Source organism: Mus caroli, chromosome 11 (genome assembly GCF_900094665.2).
Source record: "Mus caroli chromosome 11, CAROLI_EIJ_v1.1, whole genome shotgun sequence".
Taxonomy (NCBI): domain Eukaryota; kingdom Metazoa; phylum Chordata; class Mammalia; order Rodentia; family Muridae; genus Mus; species Mus caroli.
Genome location: NC_034580.1, coordinates 99,331,823 through 99,350,422, shown reverse-complemented (window position 1 = coordinate 99,350,422; position 18,600 = coordinate 99,331,823). Strand labels below are relative to the sequence as shown.

General features: G+C 48.0%; 1 protein-coding gene across 1 annotated transcript in view; it reads left to right on the top strand.

The window, feature by feature from the left end:
* Plekhm1 (pleckstrin homology and RUN domain containing M1) overlaps positions 1-18,600 on the top strand; it is a 49,422-nt gene that overhangs the window by 23,115 nt on the left and 7,707 nt on the right. The window contains exons 5-8 of the mRNA XM_021176304.2: positions 2,473-2,830; positions 10,072-10,372; positions 13,158-14,078; positions 16,586-16,731. Of these exons, the coding sequence (XP_021031963.1) occupies positions 2,473-2,830; positions 10,072-10,372; positions 13,158-14,078; positions 16,586-16,731 (1,726 nt within the window). The remainder of the gene's footprint in view (positions 1-2,472; positions 2,831-10,071; positions 10,373-13,157; positions 14,079-16,585; positions 16,732-18,600) is intronic.

The following is an 18,600-nucleotide window of genomic DNA, read 5'->3' as shown; positions in this document are numbered from 1 at the left end:
TGTGATTTCCCCTTTCTGTTTTCAAGGTCTTTTAATCCTAGATCCTATATGTGAGAAAAAAAGATACATAATACATGCCTTCCTAAGGCGTAGTTCTCATAACTAACATGAGTGTCTCCAACCCCGTTCATTTCCCTGTCCATAAATGGTGCAGTTTGTTCTTGCTCACAGCTGTGTGTCCACCGTGTCGTCCTTACCCAGCTGTCAGTGGTGCCTGGCTGATGACTTCCCCACAGTGCTGCACAAAGGCTCGAGTTCCTGGGACCTACCCAGGAGTAGTGTGGCTGGTGGGATACAGTTGTTCTATTTTGTTTTTTGAGGAACCCCTGTACTGATTTGCATAGTTCTAACACTATATAAAGGTTCCTTCTCCCCCATATCTGCCACTTCATATCCCACAGATCTAGAGTTATAGACACTTGTAAGTAATGAGAATCAGACCCTGGTCCTCAGCAAGAGGCACTGGCACTCTTAGCTGCTAAGCCATCTCTCCAGACTCCCACCTGTCTTGTTTATGAAGATGGGATACCAAGCTCACACATCATAAAATTCACCTTTGTTTTCCTGTCAGGTTTTTGAGGCAGGATTTTGCCATGTAGCCCTGACTGACATGGAACTCACTATGTAGACCAGTCTAACCTCAAACTTATCAGTCTTCCTGCCTCTGCTTCCTAAGTGCTAGGAGTACAGGCACAAATGCACAGTTACAAGATCCAAAGCTCTTTGCTTTTGACTGTTAAGGTAATAGTGCTGTGAACAGTCTTTACCTGGACATGTTTTGATTCTCATTGGTGTAGACCTGGTAAAGAGCTGCATGCAACTCTGGTTAACTTTCTGAGGGGCTACCAAACTGCTTTTTATAGCAATGGTGCCGTCTTATATTTTGTACTCTTGACATAGACGAGCTAATTCCTTAGTTGGGAAAGAGAGGTAGAGGGAGGAAACCCTGGTTCAAGGCCAGCCTGGGCTAAATAGCAGGTGTGGGATCTGGTCTATAAGAAATAAATTTTTAAAAAGTTAATTTTCCCAAATATTTGCCAATGCTTGTTAGTCTCCCCCACCCCCCCTTTTATTGTAGCCCTTCTAGCTAGATGACATCTTTCTGGCTGTGCCCATTCCCTGGTGGTCAGGGATGCTGACCGTTGCTCATGTGCTTCATGGGGATCTCCTCATAAAACTCAAAGATACATTTATACCTAGATTTTCTTCTAAGAGTTTTATAGCTTTAGCTCTTATTTAAGTCTTTAACGCATTTGGTTACTTACATATGTGGTGTGAGATAGCATGCCAGCTGTATTCTTTTCTGTGTGATTGACCCCTTTTCATAGACCTATTTACTGAAAGCCTGTTCCTGTACCCACTGAAGTGTCTTGGCATCTGTGGGAAAGTCACTTGTTTATAATGGAATGGGTCGGTGAAGCTTGCAGACTCCATTGTCTTGGAATGTAGGTGGGATTGGGGTGGTGTAGGTAAGAGCTGAACTCTGGTTCAGGTGACCAGGCAAGCACTTTGCGTTCTAAGATTCTTTCCTTAAGGGGAGCTTACTCCATCTCAGCCAGTGGGGCCAACTCAATGCCATCTTTGGGCTCCAGTCAAAAGCCTTGTTGCTGTTTGAACCAGCATTTATCCATAGCATATATGTTTTGTAAGTGAAAGAGGAGATAACAAATAGTTTATTCTAGAAAGGGAACTTGGATTCCCAGGAGAGGGAGGAGCAGTCACTAGCCAGGGCACATTCCAGAAGGCCCAGAAGTGTATATGTATACAAAGGCAGGAGTGTTGACTCTCTGTGACCCCTCGAAGAGGACAAGGGGCGGTAACCCCACAAGGATACTTAGTGAGGTACGCCCTGTGTGTTTGTGCACCCTTCCACACCATTTGGGAAATCACTGAGTCCCCGCAGTGATTTGGGGGACAGGAAGCTTCTCTTATCTAGTCAACCTTGAAGAGGCCATTCCACCTCACTGCAGCCCTGGAGCTCCGTGACTGTCCTGTGTCAAAGCACATCCTCACCTCATCCGTTCCCTGTCTCAGAGAGCAGACTTTGGGGGCCTCACCTCTTAGCTATTGAGGGACCCACTCTGAGCCATTACCTGTTCAGGAGGCTCTGCCACAGATGAGGGGAGCCATTGACCATATGTTTGCCAAGCAGACTCTCCAGACCCACAGTTAGCCTCTTCAGAGCGGAGTCAGTTTCCACTCACATCAGATTCTCATTCCTGCTATCTGACTGTGCCACCTGAGATGGGGCCCCTGGTCACCTGCTGCCCACCATGCCCAAGTCCAGGCCTCAGTGAGGAATTTGAGAGGAGGGCTGTGTGGGAGCCGAGGAGTGCAGTGAGTGGCGCTTTGTTTGCTTTTGATAGTCAGTGCCTTTCTGGTCCACCACTGCTGCAGTCATCGTGGCCATCCTAACCATCAGATTGTCACAGCGGTCTCTTTGTTTCTGTTTGTCTGCTTTCAAACTTCTAGGGTGTTGTCGGAATTCAGCAAAGCCCAGGTAAATTCTGCACCAAGCAGCGGACCAAACCAAGAGCCAGACACCCCCATGTTCCAGACCCCCCTCTCCCTCCATAGCCTAGCTACCAGCACACACCTGCACTTTGAGGGATCTGAAGAGCTCTTTCCTGCCCACAAATCCTCTGGGACATCAAGTGGTGGCCACGAGCAGCAGCTAGGCACTGCCCAAGCTGGCCCTGCACAGAGCACTCCAGACCAGCAGCCTTCTAGTCCTGTGAGTGGAGCAGCTGGCCGAGGGAGTGGCCCTTGGAAGGCCCTGGAATCTGGCAGAGTCGGACCGAAGCTTCTGGTTTCCTCTCCTACGAGTCCGGTGAGTGTGCAGCCTGTTCAGGGGAATCTCGGAAATAACTCTAAGCTGAAGTTTGTCCACCTGGTGACCCAGAGTGGTTCTACCAGCGTGTGGGCATGCCTGTCCCTGAGTGGGCAGTGGAAATGGCGTGGTGATAATAAACTAATGTGTCTTGGGTGTCAGTCGTGGAGATGAGCCGGGCTTTGTGCTGATTGAGTCCCACAAATATTACCCCTCGTCTTCACAACCAGTCCATGAAAACGGGGTTCCCTTCTGATACCACACTCTGCTTGGGGTTTTGTTGTTGTTGTTGTTTTTAAAGATTTATTTATATATATGTATACACTGTAGCTGTCCTCAGATACTCCAGAAGAGGGCATCAGATTTTTGTTACAGATGGTTGTGAGCCATCATGTGGTTGCTGGGATTTGAACTCAGGACCTTTGGAAAGAGCAGTTGGTGCTCTTAACCACTGAGCCATCTCACCAGCCCCTGTTGTTGTTTTTTATTTTTAAGACTGGGCTCGCTATGTATCCCAGGTTGGCCTCTGATGTGTGATCTTTCAATATTGTCTCAGTTTCCCAGGTGTTGGCATTGCAGTTACAGGCAGGCACAACACTGTTATAATCTCAACTACCACCATTCACGAGTTTACACTCTTGGAGAAGCCGTTTCACCTGCCTGAGACTTGACTTTCTTTTTAATACTTAAAATCTAATTTTCTTAAAATCCTAGCTGTGAAATGCTTACTTTCTTTTTTTTTTTTTGATTTTTAATATTTTTATTACATATTTTCCTCAATTACATTTCCAATGCTATCCCAAAAGTCCCCCATAGCGCCCCCCACTTCCCTACCCACCCATTCCCATTCTTTTGGCCCTGGCATTCCCCTATATTGGGGCATATAAAGTTTGCAAGTCCAATGGGCCTCTCTTTCCATTGATGGCCGACTAGGCCATCTTTCGATACATATGCAGCTAGAGACAAGAGCTCCGGGGTTCTGGTTAGTACATCATGTTGTTCCAACAATAGGGTTGCAGATCCCTTTAGCTCCTTGGGTACTTTCTCTAGCTTCTCCATTGGGAGCCCTGTGATACATCCAATAGCTGACTGTGAACATCCACTCCTGTGTTTGCTAGGCCCCGATGCTTACTTTCAACATGAACCAGTTTGTGAACTTTGTGGTCAGATGTGGCAGTCACTATACCAACAGTGGCTGTTGGGGACTCACATATGTCCTGTCCCCAGATGGTCATTGTCATGCATGCCTATAATCTCAGTGCTCTGAGGCAGGAGCAGAAGGGTCATGAATTAAAAGCTCCAGAGTGAGACATTGTTTCAAAAAAAAGGAAAGAAAAAGAAAAATGTGGCCAATCTAGATTTAGATACCACAGTTAAATTGATTTATTAGGGTATAATTCACACACCATATAAGAGTATAATTCAGTACTTTTTAGTTTGTTTGGGTTATGTAGCTATCACTATAATCTAATCTTAGAATACTTCAATCCCTCTTTTAAAGAAATGTTAGCAGTAATTCCCCCAGCCTCAAATAACATCGCTGTTTGGTCTCAATAGATTTGTCTGTTCTGACGAATTAAACAGGACTAACTATCTGTTTGGGGTTTGCCTTCGGCATTTGCATATGTGCACATATACATTCGGAGGCCGACAGTGTGCTGCTTCATCCATCTTTGTACATGGGCTTTGGGGACTCTCAGTTAGGTTCTCATCTTTGTCTGGCAAGCATTTTACTGACTGAGCCATCCCCTGCGCCCCTAAGCATGATATTTTAAAAATTGAGTGTGATGGCTTGTGCCTCTTACCCTGTCATACAGGAGGCAGAGGCAGGAAGATCATGAGGCCAACTTAGTCTGCATGACAAGACCCTGACTCAAAAATAAGTCAGCAAAAAGGTTCACCCATGTTGCACCATGTAGCAGTTCTTCATCCCTGTTACTGCTGAGGAATAAACAGCCTATGGTATTTTTCATTGTGTGACTAAGTCATGTGCTATTTATGTATGGTGGGCATTTGAATTATTAACACTTCCTGGTTATTACAAATAATGTTGTAAATATGGTGTACAAGAATTTGTACGGGCATATGTTTTTAATTCTCTTAGACACATAAAATTCTATTAGTAGAATTTTTGGATTATATAGTAACTCTATATTTAACTTTTTTGTGGAACTGTCAAATTGTTTTCCAAAGCAGCTGTCCTAGTTTACGTCTCCACCAATGTATTTTTCCAGCATCCTTACCAACAGTTGTAATTACCTAGTTTCAAATGAGTCTGTTATTATAGCCATCCTGGTGGATGAGAAGTGCTAGATTGTGGTGTTTTTATTCTGTGTGCGTCTGGGGAGGAAGGACTACCTTTTCATTTGCTTGTATAAGGCCGTTTTATCTTTTGTGAGACATCATCACATTTTATTTTGCTTTAATTTTTATTTTATGTGTATGGGTATTTTGCATGCATGTATGTATGTGCACCACAAGCGTTTCTGGTAGCCACAGTGCCAGAAGAGGGCACTGGATACCCTGAAATTGGAGTTACAGATGATTGTGAGTTCCCATGTGGGTTCTGAGAATCAAACCAGGGTCCTCTGAAAAGCAGCCAGTGCTCTTAACCACTGGGCCGTTTCTCCAGCCCATTCTTAAGTTGAATTTGGTGGTTTTTTGTTTCTTTGGTTTTTTTCCTGATTTTTAAGACAGGGTCTCTTGTAGACTGTGCCGGTCTCAGACTGGCTATGTACACAGTCTAAAATGACTTTACATTTCTCATTCTCTTGTTTTTACATCCCTGGGCTTAATGTGAGGTAGCAATCACCTTGTCGTTTATTTATTTGTATTTATTGATTGAGTGATATGCAAATGTGTAGGTGTATGTGTGGCCACTTGAGTATGCTACAACACACAAATGGAGGTCAATCTCCTGGGGATTGATTATCTCCTCCCACCATGTGATTGCTGGGGGTCAATCTCAGGTCACAAAGGTTGGCTGAGAGCACTGGACTGCCTCTCTGGATCCAATTTATATTTTTCTATGTGGACATCTGATTGATCTAGCTCAGTGCATTGAGTATGACTGAGAATCATGCACTTGTGTAACTGGGTCAGAGTCTCTGTTTTTACCATTCTGAACGTGGTTCCAGATTTACTTCTGGACGGTGCATTTTATGAGGCCTTGGAGAGTCTTACTGGGCAGTAGCGAAGATATCCTGAAGCTTGGAGGGATTGCAGCTTCCACCTTAGACTGCAGAGAGAAGGATGAATTTTAAGAGGCGGCTGCCTGTGTCTCACCTTAACTCCCAAGTGTGGCCTTGACCATCTTGACTGAATTCACCCTTGCCCTGGATCTACCTTCTGCTAGTTGGTCTCAAACACAGTACCTTGTCGGGGTCCTGGAGCTAATGGGACAGGATAGCTAACTTGTCAACAGAATTCTTCCACCGTCCACAGTTTTGACCCTTGAACTTCCTGTCTGCTCCCTAGGTAAGGCCAGCTCCTTACAGCGTCCAGCTGTTACAGTGGCTGTCCCTGTGCCCCTTTTCTGACAGGGTCCTGTGTCCCAGTTTTCTGCTCTACCTTACTTACAGCATGCACCACTCCCTCCTTAGCTTAGTCCATGTTGTTGAAGCAGGGGGGGGTTCTAGTCACCATCAGCTTTTTTTCAGCCTTTCTTTTTCAGAAGTTTTCTTTGTAAAGCATTGCCTGTGGGCCCAGCATTGTGATAGGTGCTAGGGAAACAATGATGAAACAGAACAGACAAGAGCCCTGGCCTTTGGGGACAGTCACCAGATTAGAGAACTGATGGTGCACATTGTAATTACAGTAGTGCTGAGTGCTGTGCAGGAAGTGCAGGGACTGGGAGCCCCTGGGGTGACTAAGCCTGGCCTAGAGAATGTGTCCTACACACACTCTGCTGTGGCGTGGGGTCCCCTTCTGCAGTTGCACATGCAGGCATAATGAGAACGGTGAACAGAAAGTCCAGTCCTTTGGAAAATGATCCAGAGACCATTACGTTCCTTAGCCATAGCCTCCTGACACCTAGTGACGCAGGCAGCATTCTGCTGACTTAGATTCCTGATGGCAGATGCTGCTCTGGTGTAGATCCCAGGTCAGCGGTATCTCCTCACAGTTTGAAGAAACAGAGCCGGCCAGATGTGGGGCCCTGAGCAAGCATACGTGGGAGGGTGGCAGAAAGAGGCAAGAGGAAGGGAAAAAGGGTGATCGTGCAAGTGCTGAGATCCATTATTTCGGGAGTATTCTTTCTCTACCTCCTCTGTGAGGCAGATACGCCCTCGGTGCTCTCTCACTGGAACCGTCCCCCCCACCCCCACTCCCCCCACACACACTGCTTCTCATTGTTTCTCACAGAGCCTTTCTCTAGAGAGTCATCCCCCAATGACTGATGTGAGGTCAGTGGACTCTGAACATTTCTTACTAGTCTTCTCTTCAGTGGAAAGAGAAGCAAGTCTTCCTTAATTGTAAATCCACAGTTCTCTTCATTCTGCCAGGTCCTTCCACCCACCTCTGTTGTTTTACATTGAAGACACTTGGACAGCCAGGAGTTAGTCCCTTGGACTGGCAAGATGGCTCAAGGAGTCAAAATACATGACATACAAGTCTAGTGACCTGAGTTCAATCACTGGAACCCAAATAAGATAGAGAGAACCGACTCCAGAGTTGCTCACATACTTGTGCCTAAACATTCACACAAACTACCTAGTAGTGATGGAAATAGTCTGTTTTATGACTCAATGCTGAGCATTTTTGCTTGACATTATCGAGGAAAATGATCGTTCAGACTTATAGGATGGGGGTGAGCAGAGACTATCACTGAATAGGGTGATGCGTTGTCTGGGTGATGAGGGGATCTGAGTTGGGGGCTTGTAAAGAAGCGTTCAGGTGGTGACTGGTGGGTCCTCAAGAATAGCGTCCTCTCCTACCAGGGCTTATACAGGGCAGGATCACCAGGTATGTGTGAAGTCACCAGGATGGCCAAGTGGCTCCTGGGAGCTATTTCTCACACCCATTTTCCTCAGGGAATCATCTGGGGCTTGGTGACCCAGACAGGCTTTGTTTAGACCAGTGTTACATGGTCCCTAGCAGCCACCCTGCCTGACACGTCATCCTGTCCCGAGTAGAAGGAAGCAGATGCCAACTCTGAAAGTCACATACAGAGGCCCTGGGAGCCCAGATCTGGAAAGCTCCCCTATACCTGAATCAGAACTTGTCTCTCTTGGCTTCAGGAGTCTAAACTGTCTAAACCAACCCCTTTGTCACACAGCCAGAGCCAGAACCCTCCTCCCTGTCTGTATCAGCAGGGAGGGCAGTCTTGATTTAGGGGTTGGAAATAGCAATGTCAGAGCTAGATTGGTAGCACTTACCAGAGCAATGGGGCGGGTCCTGCCTGTGTGACTCATTTCCTTTGTATAGACAGCCACTTAGTGCAGCCAGCCAGCTTCCTTGCCTCTGCTCTCTTCCATGTCTAGGCATAGAAAGGCAGAGAGGGCTTAGAACGGTGAAGAATAGGAACTAAACAATATTCTCTTAGGCCTTCTGACTCCAGACCTCTCCAACTTCCCCTGTCAGGGAGTAGCTTCAGGCTCACATAGAAAACCTGTGCGGGTCAGGGAGCAGGATCTACTGCTGGGGCTTCAAGGACCTGCTCAATGTGGGGAACAGAATTAGAAGCAATAATTTAGGTCTAAGCTCACACACCACACCTCCCTCACCCCATATCTCCAAGGCCGAAGTGCTGAGACACTTGTATTTCCACTTGCAAGAGAATCAAGTTGCACGCCCTCCTTACACCTTACATGAGAAGCTGACTCAAAATGGGTCACAGAGATGTAAGCGCTAATAAGGCTCTTAGTAAAAAACGTGGGAGTAAATCTTGGTGACATTGGCTTCTGAGGTGGCTTCTGAGATAAGACAGCAGGAGCACAAGCAGAAGACAAGCTGGCTAAATTAAGCTTAGGAAGAAAACATCTCAGAGCTCCAGAAGGCGCCATTAAGAAGGAAAAGAGAAGAAGCCAGGCATGGTGGCTTGTGCCTGCGGCTCGTGCCTGAGAGGCCAAAGCAGGAGGCTCTTGCAAAGCTGCCCTGGGCTATGTAATGAGCTCTAGACCAACCTTGGCTATAGATATTGTCTCAAAAAGAAAAGGAAGGGAAGAGATGAATAAAAAAATAATTGACAACACATAGAATAAGAGAAGTCATTGGTCAGTCAGATAGCCTGCTAAGGTTCTGGTCCCCAGAATCTGCCCAGAACCCTTGACATTTTTATTGGTTTCCTAAGCAGTTATAGCAAAGTAGCATAAATCAGATGGCTGGAAACCACAGCTGTACAGTCCTTTTAGTACTAGAAGCTGAGTGGAGAGCCAGGTGTCGGCAGCAGTGGTTCCTTCTGCAGGCAGTGAGGGGTAATTTCTTCTGTCTTTCTCTCAGTTCTTAGTATTCTTGGCACAGGCTTGTAGGTTCATCACTCCAGTCCCTCCCTCCACCATCCCATGCTTCTCCTCCACTTGACACTTTCCTCTGTGTGTGTGTCATCTCCTCTTCCCTTGTTTTGAACCAGGGTCTGTCCTGGAACTTACTGTGTAGACTAGGCTGCCACAGAACTCACAGAGATCTGCCTGTCTCTGCCACTAGAATTAAATGTGTGCGCCACTATGCCTGTCTCCTCTTTTTATAAGTATATCAGTTCAGTTGGATGAAGGGCTCGCCCTGCTCCACAACAGGGACATCTGAACTAGTTACTAGGGTTTACTAGTTAGTCAACCCTAACAACAAACCATAAGCCCAAATAAAAATTAAAATCTAAAGAAAAGTACTGATAACTAATATGAAAAGATGTTTTCTTGCCATTAGACATTAAGGAAATGCAAATCAAAACCACAGTGAGACAGCACTTCACAGATGAGCATGGCAGGAAGACTTCATGACAGAGATTGGAGAGGTTAGAAGGAAGCTGCGGGAGAGATGTTCAGCAGGTGGATAAAGGTGTCTACTCAGTCCTGGCCACTGAGATTTAACCTCCAGGGCCCCCATACAGATGGAAGGAGAAACCTGACTAAAGTTGTCCTCTGACCTCCACGGGCATGCCTGCCCTCCCTGCCCCAGTAATAGCAACGTTGTGCATTGCTGATGTGAATGTAAAATGGGTAAAGTGGTCTAATTTCATTATAGGTGAGCTGTAACAAAATGTTTTTAAACTCTTAAAGGACTACCTCATTCCTCTTTTCTTATAGAAAGGCAAGAGCTGGATCTCTGAAGATGACTTCTGCCGACCTCCCCAGGAGCCTGCCCTGAAGAGTGCCGCAGATCTCTGCACATCTCCTCTGCAAGACACTCCGGAGTCGAGGGCTGCTCTCCACAGGCCTTTTTCTCAAGGACCAAGAAAGAGCTGTTCCTTGGGGGCATTAGACAAAGCATGTGTGTCCTCTCAGGGCTGCGGAAATGCCCAGCCAGCTCCAGCTCCAGCTCCAGCCCCAGCTCCAGGGGTGACACAAGACCATAAAAACTTCTGTGTGGTGCACCGAAGGCAAATGGGTAGGTGGCTGTAGAGTCCCAACCCCAGGGACAGTGTCTTTCAAAAAGCAGCTCTCGGTCAGTCCTCTTTGCCGTTGTAAACAGGTAGTGTGTCCTTCCAGAGTCAGTCCTTGCCCAGAGTGTAGTGGTGAGGTACAAGGACACTTAGACCCGCACGACAGCACTTGGGGAAAACTGCTGTGCTTGCTTACGGACTCACTAGCTCACTAGAGCAGTGCCAGACTTTCTGAGGATGCCCCGCTCAGCAGGCTCAGTAGAGCCATGAGGTATGCTGCCTGTGCCGCAGGAAAACAAGAACAAACAAAAGACCCGATTACCGAATATAAAAATACCTTTTTTAAAAAGTCTTTTGAGATAGGGTCTTAGTATAGAGCCCTGTCTTGCCTAGTGCTTACCATCAAGGTGAGCTTGGCCTCAAATTCACAAGGCACTGGGTTCAGGTGAGTACCACCGCTCCTAGCTTATGTCATATATTGAAATGGAAATACTCTCAATTAAATTAGCCTAGCGGGGTTCTAAAGTCTTGTGATATCAGCTGCTCAGTAGTGGAAGCAGGGAGCTCAAGCTTAGAGAACACAAGAGCGAGCGAGCCAAAGATTAGCTTGATTAACTTCACAGAATCTCACCTCAAACTCAAAAGACACACTGAGGATGGAGCTCAGTGATCAGACACTGACCGAAGGTGTGAAGCCCAAAGTTCAGTCTCCAGTACCATGAGAAACTAAACTAGGACATTCGGGATTGCAGAACTCATAGGAAAGCCTACTCTTGGAGGCCAGCGGTTCTAGTGGCTCCTTCTAAGGCCCTTATCTTGGATGGTTTAGGAAATAACCCTAGCAGGGCTTATCCGACCTGCTGTCTATTTCATCCCTCCTTGTGCTGCTTATGGTGTGCTCTGACCTCCACGCCCTGAAAATTCCAGAAAGCATTAAATAACCCTAGCTTAATTGTATTAGCTCAAAATGTTTGTTTTGGTTGGTTGGTTGGTTTTTTTTTTTTAAGACAAGTTCCCACTGTGTGACTCTAGTTGACCTGGAACTCATAATGTAGACCATTTGTCTTCAAACTCACTGAGATCTACCTGCCTCTGTCTCCCAGATGTTGGGATTCAAGGCCTGCATCACCACACTCAGCTGCTGTTGTGTTTGGTTTTTTTTGTTTTGAGACAAGGTCTCACACTATGGCATAGGTTAGCCTGAATCTCAACTGTTCAACCTAATTTTAGCCTCAGATTTGCCACAGTCCTCCTGACTTAGCCTCTTGAGTGCTGAGATTAAATGCATGAGTCACCACACCTACAGATTGTCCCTGACACTGGTCTCTATCTTTTCTGATGGTAGGAACTTGGCAGAGAATTATGTCAAAGCCTGTTGACTTCTCTTGGTTTGTCTCTCATGGCTGACAGTAGCCTCTACCCCAGCCAGAGAACCAGTGCTTCATGCATAGGCTACTAGGCTGTCAGTCACTCTAGTCCAGACTGAAAGAGAGAATCACGTGTCTAATTTTAGACTCTGGTTGGGGTGATTCCAGGGAAGTAGAGAACAGTGAGCAGTATGCGGCACATGGGTACTTACTCACCTGCCCGGCCTCTTACTCACACAGTAGATATTTCTGTGACTGTGCCAGGTACCATCTAAGATGTGCCCAGCACTGCCTCTGGTGCTGAGAACACTGTCCTATCTTCCTGAGACTTACTTCCTGCTCCTCAGCCGTCACAACATGGGAAAATTGACCAGTAAATGTTTGTGGTCAAATGGTGATACTGGGGAGTGATCCATAGGGGTCGGGAGAGAAGTCGTCATAATGTGACGGGGGCCATTCTCACCAATGAGGTGACATTCAAGGTGGGAAAGAGGGGGAATGAGGTGATCTGCATCCAAGCAGGCAGAAGATGGTTAACAGTGCTCCTCTGGGAACACGCTTGGCATGTCCAGGGGGCAGTGATAACCAGAGTAGATGAGAGTGGTTAGTGCTAGTAGGAAGGGGTGAGGTGAGTGAGATCGGAGTCGTGGGCCGCAGGAAGTGCTTGGGTTCTTACTATTATTTACGTGCTTATATAAACATTCATAGAAATCCCTGAAAGCCGGTGAGATCAGCCAGGAGGGTGGCCATGGAGCTGAGGCACAAGTCCTGCATCCCCGGTGCTCCAGGGCTGAGAGGTCAGAACAAAGGCTAGAAATGAGGGCTGTGGGGGGCTTTTTGGATTTACCATAAGGTAAGCCTTAGTGGCCCTCAAAGGCATGAGGAGACAAGAAGCCAATGGGTCCAGGATCAAGAAGGAATAGGACCGGAATCCAAGGCAAAACTATGGCTAGTTCCTGGAAGTACGGTAGCAGTTAGTGACAGGAATCTAGCAAAGGTATGCGAGCGTGGGAGGAAAGATGGCAGCATGCTGATAGGACTGACCCAGTGGACAATGGGAAGTGGCAGCACGGGAAAGGAGAGTTGCTGGAGAGATTGCTGTCCGTGAGCCAGTGGCGGGAGGGTCTGGAAGTATGGGCACAGATGGGCAGGGGGTGCTGCAGGAGACCCATGAAGGAATCTGACTGCTTCCATCTTTTCAGTGAAATGTTGTTGGTGAGGTCACCCACTCAGGGGAGAACAGATGGTGATGTGCAAAAAGAAAAAAAGAAAGAAAAAGGAAAAAAAAAACCTATTCCTTCTAGTTGCAGGGTCCCATTTGAAAGCGCCTGGGGCCACTCCCACAGAACACTGGGCACCAGTTGTGGCTTTGAACTAAAAAGGGACAGGCCCTTAGTCTAAAGTGCCTCTTTTCTCCCACTAGGGCTGTCCAACCCATTCCGGGGCCTCATGAAGCTGGGCACAGTGGCCCGGCGAGGAGCCATGGGCATCTGGAAGGAATTCTTTTGTGAGCTGTCCCCGTTGGAGTTCCGCCTCTACTTGAGTGATGAGGAGCGCACCTGTGTGGAGAGCTGCTCCCTGCTCCGATGTGAGGCTGTGGGGCCAGCACACAGTGATGGACGTTTTGAGTTGGTCTTCTCGGGCAAGAAGCTGGCTCTCCGTGCCTCCTCCCAAGACGAGGCTGAGGACTGGCTTGACCGCGTACGGGAGGCTCTGCAGAAGGTGCGCCCTCAGCAGGAAGATGAGTGGGTGAATATCCAGTACCCAGACCAGGCTGAGGATGCCCCAGAAGCTCCACCAGACAGCCTCCCCCCCTATTCAACCCCACTCCCCGAGCCTGCAGGTGCCCAGGGCATGCAGTTGGACTGGACATCTGCCCAGGTTCCAGAGCCAGATGCTATCAAAGAGTCCCTTTTGTATCTGTATGCAGACCGGACCTGGGTCCCCTATATCTTTTCCCTGTCCTTGGAGTCTCTGAAATGTTTCCGAGTGAGAAACAATGAGAAGATGCTAAGTGATAGCCATGGAGTGGAGACCATCCGAGACATCCTGCCAGACACCAGCCTTGGGGGCCCAGCCTTCTTCAAAATCATCACGGCCAAGGCTGTCCTGAAACTGCAGGCCAAGAACACCGAGGAGGCCGCCCACTGGAGAGACCTGGTCCGGAAAGTGCTGGCATCTTACCTAGAGTCAGCTGAGGAGGCTGTGACACTTGGTGGGAGTCTGGATGAAAATTGTCAGGAGGTGCTGAAGTTTGCTACCAGGGAGAACGGCTTCCTGCTACAGTACCTTGTGGCCATCCCGACCGAGAAGGGCCTCGACTCCCAGGGCTGCTTCTGTGCAGGTGCTGACTGACTCTCCTACTAACCCCAGCTGCCTGTGTTCTTCCTCCTATGGAGTCATCAATTTGGGCCCCCAACAATACAGCAGACTGGCGCCTACGCTGCAGCCTCTGCTCTTCCACAGTGCCCTCTATGTACAGCCCCTGCCTGTCTCTTGACACCTCCTAATACTGGGTGGGACCTGTGGGTGGCAGTCCTGCTTCCTGGGCCTTCCTGCTTCATTGCTACACTGCATATAAGGGTATAGGAGTCTTCACAAGCACGTATGCTTGCATGCTTTTGTAAGGCATGCTATTCAGTGCTGCCAGTAGGGCTTCTGTAATGATGAAAGTGCCTGGGTCTGTGCTTTCCAACTCTAGTTCCAGGTTACATCCAGCCACTGTGTGCTTAAAGGGTAGCTGTGTATAATTAAGAGCCGAATTTTCCATTTACTTAAGTATAAAGGCGACCTCTGACTTTGAGCCACTGTATTGGACAACATACTACTCCACGGTTTGAGGGTTCATCCACCCCCATGTCTCATGTAACCTAGGCTGGCTTTGAACTCTTGGTCCTCCTGCCTTCTAGGTACTGGGATTATAGGCATGTGTTACTGTGCCCTGACACTTTTTTTTTTTTTTTTTTTGAGTTGCAGTTTCACTATGTAGTCAAAGTTGGTCTTGAATTCTTGCTTCCTTCCTCAGCCTCCTAAGTAGTGGGATTACAGGCATCTGTCACCACACCTCATTGGCTTTCCTATGCCTGCTTTTCCCTTATGTGTGTGATTCCGTGAGAAGGATTCGGCTGTGTCGGTATCACCATGGGAGATGATCCTGTGCAGGGCACAAAGCCAGACGCTTTGCTTGGATTCTCTCATTTTTTGCTCTGTACATCCTCGTAGAGTTAGGAGCTACTATTTCCTCATTTTATGTTATAGGTGAGGAAACTGGAGCCCAAAGCTAGTAGCTTGTCTCAGGCTTTCAGTATATTCAAGAGGCAGAGCTGATGATTGTGTCCTAGAACTTGCCCTCCTTGGCATGACACCAGAGGGCCTCCCAGTCTCGTGATGTCCCACTGTCTTCCTTCCATTGGTACCTCTTCCCACCTGTCCCTGGGACATACTGTCTGGGAGAGATACCAGCTGCCCTATTGCAGAAGAATGGAGCTGAAAGCTGAGCTGTCCTGATGGGGTGGAGACCACAGAGGAAAGCCTGCCTCCAGTGCCTGGAAGTGGCCTGTGGCAAGCCCTGGAGGGTGGGCTGAGCAGAGCTTCCTGCAGAAAACACCTGCAAACCTCTGCCTGCCCCTGCACTCACAATCCAAACTCTCGGGGGAGGCTTCTGGCTGTGGGTGTGAGTATTATAAGGAGAACTCATTCCTGCCAGCCTGCTGTTGGCGGAGACTGGTATACCAAGGAGTTCAGGCGTTCCACACTGCTGCACTGTCCCATGGCCATGATGATGCCAACCAGAAACACTTGGGTTGGAATTCACAGTTTACAGGGCACTTACAGTATTAGTTACACTATGTAGCGACCTCACCAGAGCTGGCAGGAGCTAAGTTATACAGCGAGATAGGATCTTAGGAGAATCGGGTGAGGGTGCGGATGAGGCCGCTCAACAGCAAGAAAGCCAGCTCTTTGGCCTGAGACCAAAGGAACCTTTCGAAACCACACTATCTTTTTGCCTTGGGCACTCCTGATCCTTGACTCTCTGCTCTCTGGTATGGAGAACGTACTGACCACACGGCTAACACCGTCACTGCCCACTGTCTTGAGATTTGCTGCTGTCGACGCAGATGGAGACCATGTTGTGTCTAGGCCATGCTGTCTTTCCTGCTGGCTTCCTCTCCACAGCTTCCTCACTAGTCCAGGTCCTAGCTTTGTTGCCGGTGTTTCTGAACCCGGGTGGGGAAGTAGGGGCTCAGGTTGGCAGTGGGGAGCAGGCAGGGGAGCGAGTGAACAGAGGTGGCAATGGGAGGAGAATGACGACTTGTGGCCAGACCCAACTCTGAGAGCCACCTGTCACTTAGACTTGGTGTGACCTGACAGATACCTTTCCGTGAGTTTGCTTTGAGATAGTTCTTACTGTGTAACCCTAAGCTGACCTCAGACTCAGAATCCTCCTACCTCGGCTTCCAAGTTCTCCCAGACCCAGCAATAACCATTTAATAGTATACTGTCATAATTAACAGTTTTTCTAGGTGTAGTGGTGCACAAAGTGCAAGCCTGTAATCCTAACACTTGGGAGACAGACAACTGACAGATATCTCTGAGTTCAAGAGCAGCCTGTTCTACATAGTAAGACCCTGTCTCGAAACTAACAAACACAAAATCACAAAAGTTTTTATTGTAAGTGGTGGGGTTGTGTGGTTGGAAATGATTATATATTTATTCATTGAGAGAGGGAAGGTCTGAGGAGTCGGTTCTCTATTTTTGTATTTGCATGTCTTTCTCACTGGAGCCGACTCTGTGTTCCATGAAGCTGACTCTGGCCCTCACTGCTTACTCACCCATCACCCATTTCCCTAGGCTGCTCCCGACAGATCGGCTTCTCCTTTGTACGACCCAAGCTCTGTGCCTTCTCTGGCCTGTATTACTGTGACTTCTGCCACCAAGACGATGCCTCAGTGATTCCAGCCAGAATCATCCACAACTGGGACCTCACAAAGCGCCCGGTAAGGCTGTAGGCCAGGCTGCCGTTGACCACACAGTGCTGCTTGGTGACTGAGGAGTGTCTTCCCGGAACTGCCGCTGTCTGTTTGCAGGACCTTGGCTGTAGGGAAGCCAAGATCACTGGCTCAGGTCTCAGGTGTGACCTGAAAGCTTAAAGTCTGTCTGCAGCCCCTGACCCCTGAACAGGGCGTTGTGAAACTCCTCCCTACTCCCCAGTGACCACCCAAGAACAGTACCCTAAAGCCAAGATAGCCACAGAGATGTCCCATTGGTCTGGGAGAAAGTTGGGATAGAGTAGGTTTAATGCACTGATGGATCGATAGACTGGCATAGGTGGAGAGGAGAGTAACATGGCCAGCCCGCAGGCTACACCCTTAGTAGCCTTGCTGTTGCAGATTCTCTGTGGCCAAGCTGACTACACTTGCTGCAGCAAAGAGAAAGTATTTTTCTAGGTCATAAAGTATGGTCATTATTTGACACCTACGACTTAGAGGAGCCCAAAGACAAAATTAGGTGTCATAGCTGAAGATGACCACTATTCAGTTTTCAACCTCTGAGCATCAGTTTTCTCAGCTGTAAAATGGCAGTGCTGATTTTTAGAGTATTTTGGGAGCTTTCTGGGTATTTGTGTACATGAGCATATGGACTCATTTTGCTTTACCACATTTTATTTAATACTGTATTTTAGGTATTTTATCATGTGTGTGTGTGCTTGTATGTGCATACACACGTTAAGTGAGTTTGTTCTCTTCCTCCAGTATATGTCCTGGGACTTGAACTGGCTGACTCATCAGGCTTGACTACAGACACATCAGTTACTGAGCCAGCTTCTTTTCCCCCCTTTGGGTTTTTTGTTTGTTTTTGTTTTGTTTGTTTGGTAGTTTTGGTTTTTGGCTTTTGGTTTTTGGTTTTCCAGTCAGGATTTCTCTGTGTGGCCCTGGCTGTCCTGGAAGTCTGTCTATAGGCATGGCTGGCTCTAATTCACAGAGATTTGCCTGCCTCTGCCTCCCTAGAGTGCTGGGTCTAAAGGCATGCACACCTACTCTGGGCTCTACGGAGCCCTCATGATGGCCTTTGGGTCCCTTTATTTGTGTGTACCCAGTGCTTCTGGAGGAGATAGCGTGTGACAGCCTCAGCCGTTTACTTCTGTCAGAGCCTGAGGCTGTACAGTCTCAGCTTTGAATGTGCCCCCATGGTACCAGGATGGTGACTCAGTCAGCTTCACCCCCATGGTGAGAGAAAACCCCAACACTGGCTTTATTTTGTTCTTCTGGGTTTTTTACTTTGTCTCCACCCCTGCCCTTTAGCATTAAGTATTCAACTACGAAGAGGAGAGTAAATGTCAAAATTCAGCGAAGCATAAGAGCCTTTAGTAGTAAAACAGCTTTCCTAGCCTTATACTTTCATGGTGTGCCTCCTTCACTGCTGTGGTCTTTGTACCTCATCTTTTCCCTCTCGGTGACACTGGAGTCCTGTTCTAGGTGCTTCTGGGACCAGGAAATAGCCAGCTCTCCCTCAGCAATCACTGGCCTGGGAGAGACAGGAAGATTCAAAACAGAGTAGTTGGCCCAGGGGTTTAGGACTCCATTGTTCGCTGCTACTGCGCTGGCTGACCCACTTGTTCTGAGATCCAGCTGGCACCTGGCAGAGTGCCAGCCCAGGACCAAGTTTCTGCTTTTGCCTGTCTACTCGTCCATGCCCACAGGATATGAACAGACTCTGGGGAGCATGAAGCCCCGTGGCAGTGCTGGGCAGTGTTCAGAACACATTGCCGGATGTTGTTTCAACTGAGCCTTGCCTAGGGTCGGAGGCTGAGTTGTGGGGAAAGCTGGGCTCAGCCTAGAGGGTAACAATTGGACCCCAGCCACCAG